The sequence below is a fragment of the Microtus ochrogaster genome, chromosome 1 (assembly GCF_000317375.1).
Source record: "Microtus ochrogaster isolate Prairie Vole_2 chromosome 1, MicOch1.0, whole genome shotgun sequence".
In the NCBI taxonomy this organism is placed as follows: Eukaryota; Metazoa; Chordata; class Mammalia; order Rodentia; family Cricetidae; genus Microtus; species Microtus ochrogaster.
Genome location: NC_022009.1, coordinates 4,046,604 through 4,049,460, shown reverse-complemented (window position 1 = coordinate 4,049,460; position 2,857 = coordinate 4,046,604). Strand labels below are relative to the sequence as shown.

General features: G+C 44.3%; 1 protein-coding gene across 2 annotated transcripts in view; it reads right to left on the bottom strand.

Annotated features, from left to right (window-relative positions):
- The window catches only part of Fancm (FA complementation group M), a 47,598-nt gene that overhangs the window by 42,868 nt on the left and 1,873 nt on the right, over window positions 1–2,857 (bottom strand). For both annotated transcript variants that reach the window (XM_013346801.2, XM_026779202.1), the window contains exon 3: window positions 491–568. In XM_013346801.2, the coding sequence (XP_013202255.1) occupies window positions 491–568 (78 nt within the window). The remainder of the gene's footprint in view (window positions 1–490; window positions 569–2,857) is intronic.

The following is a 2,857-nucleotide window of genomic DNA, read 5'->3' as shown; positions in this document are numbered from 1 at the left end:
AAAAAAAAAAAAGAAACCTAGCTTGGCGAGGCAGAATGGGCCTACAATACTCAGGAGGCTAAAACAAGGAGGGGACATGCTTGGCTACTTATTAGCAAGAGCACGACTCAATATAGATAAAAATAGGAACACAGTGGGACAGGAAAGCATTGACAAAGTATGCTTATGGCTCTGGGTTCAAGGTCCAGCCCACCCGTCATAGCTCAGACTCAAGCTGGCAGTGGCTACGAAGCTAGAGGCTGAGGCAGAACAATCCCTTGAGCAAGAAGCTGAAGGCTTGCCTGGCAGCATGGCCAGAAGCTGTCTTACAAAGAAGGAAATAAAAGAAGGGCAAGGGACAGATGCTACTGATATAAAGAAACTTCTACAGCTGCAGAAATGCCACAGTCCTCACATCAAACCAGGTCAACACTACATTGGAAACCTGATCTGGCCCCATATAAAAATCTGCATTTTCTTACATGTAACAACAGAAACTCGTGGTACTCACCTTGATATCACTGCCTGGTGTGGCACTAAGAGCCAAGATTCGGAAGTGAGTTGTGTATTTGACCAGTTCCCTTACAACCTTAAAAAACAAAAAAAATTCTTTAATATCATCTGCTCAAAGTGAAAATAACAATGGTTCAGTTAAGCAAGGTCTTTATGGTCTATTATGGTTATTCCTCCACTGATATTCTGGTGCATGGAGCTACCATTAGTCATTTCAACCCACCAACAACTGATTAGGTTTAATGGTTTACTAATGTACTTTTGGTCTGTAATGCTTGTGGTCACCAACACATAATGAATAAATCATTTTTAAAAAGATGCTAGACATCACATATAAAGGTGTAACATTATACACAAGGCAGACATCAGTAGAATTATTCTGATTAAGAACTAATAAGCAGCTGGGCAGTGGTGGTGCACACCTTTCATCCCAGCACTTGGGAATCAGTGAGTTCAGGGCCAGCCTGTCTACAAAGTGAGTTCTGGGATAGCCAGGGCTGTTACGCAGAGAAATCTTGTCTAGAAAACAAAACAAAACAAAAAACAAACAAAGCCAAGAACCAATGAAACTGGACAGGGTGGGACACAACTATAATCACAGAACTCAGGAGGCTGAGATAGGAGAACTGCCAAAACTCAAGATTAGCTCAGTGGTTAAGAGCACTGCCTGCTCTTCCAAAGGTCCTGAGTTCAATTCCCAGCAACCACATGGTGGCTCACAACCATCTGTAATGAGATCTGGTGCCCTCTTCTGGCCTGAAGGCATACCTTCAGACAGAATATTGAGAATACTGTATACATAATAAATAAATAAATAAAATATTTTTAAAAAAAAGATTAGCATGGGCTACTTTAATGAGTTCTAGGCCAGCCTGCACTACAAATGGAGGTCCAGAAAACGGAGGGAACACCAGCACTGATAAAAGGCCTGGGGATGGAACTTAGAGGAGGAGTGCTTGCCTAGCATGCACAAGGGAGGCTCTAAAGCTCATCCCCAAGCCGGGCGGTGGTGGCGCACGCCTTTAATCCCAGCACTCAAGAGGCAGAGGCAGGCGGATCTCTGTGAATTCGAGACCAGCCTGGTCTACAGAGCTAGTTCCAGGGCAGGCTCCAAAGCCACAGAGAAACCCTGTCTCGAAAAAAACCAAAAAAATAAAAAAATAAAAAATAAAGCTCATCCCCAGCAGGGCAGAAACAAAGACTTTATGGAAGATAAAATCTCCTCAATTACTGATTCTGTCTTACTGTTTATCTCAGTTTGGTTTTTGTTGCTGTGATGAAATATTGATTAACAGCAACTTTAGGGCCCAAAAGGGTTTATTTCATCTTTACAAGCTTCCGTTGATGGTTGGAATGAAGGAGGTCCATTTCATTACAGATGAAAAAACAGCAGTAGGGGCAGGAACTGAAGCAGACACTGTGGAGGAACGCAGCTCAGGAGCCTGCCGGGGTTTGCTTTCTCATACAACTTAGAACCACCTGCCAGGGGTAGCAGCACTCTGGGGGGCCTAGCCACCCCACAATAATCATCAATCAAGAAAACGACCCAGAGACATGCCCATAGGCTCATCTGATGGAGGCAATTCCTCAATCGAAGGTCCCTTTCCAGGTGACTTTACTATGTGTCAAGCTGGCAAAAGCTAGCCAGCAGGGTGCTAGAAGGGATGCTGAAGCCCAAGGACACTGAAGGATTAAAAGCAACAGCCTGGCCACTGCAAGGGAGATGTAAACATACCATTCTTTGGGTCAGTGCTTTAAAAAAATCCTTCCTAGGCGGGCGGTGAATCCCAACACTCGGGAGGCAGAGGCAGATGGATCTCTGTGAGTTTGAGGCCAGCCTGTTCTACAGAGCTGTTCCACAGAGAAACTCTGTCTTAAAAAAAAAAAAAAACCAAAAAAACAACAACAATCCTTTCTAGGATAAATGTGGCGGGAGCCTTCAACATCAGCTCTCAGGAAATTGAGGATTACAGCAAGTTCAAGGATAGTTGGGACCACACAGCAAGGCCTAATCTCTAATAAGAATAACAACAAAATAATTTAAACAAGTTATTGGGGGTGGAGATGAAGGTCAGTAGTGGGCCACCTGTCCGGCATGCTGAGGCCCAGGGCTCCTTCCCTAGTACCTCCAGTGAGAAAGAAATGGCCGGATGAGAACCAGGGTTTGTAGTTCTTTCAGGCAATGAAGTAACCTTCTGGATCACAACCCCCAAGACTACCAAACCGTGACATGTGTCAAGTTTCCATAATTACACTAGCAATACTTTCTCTCATTCAGACTTTGTCCTCCAAAGGCTCCAAACACTATACGCCTCCTCTACAGAACAGCATTTAACAAAATGATTATCTGGCCGGGCGGTGGTGG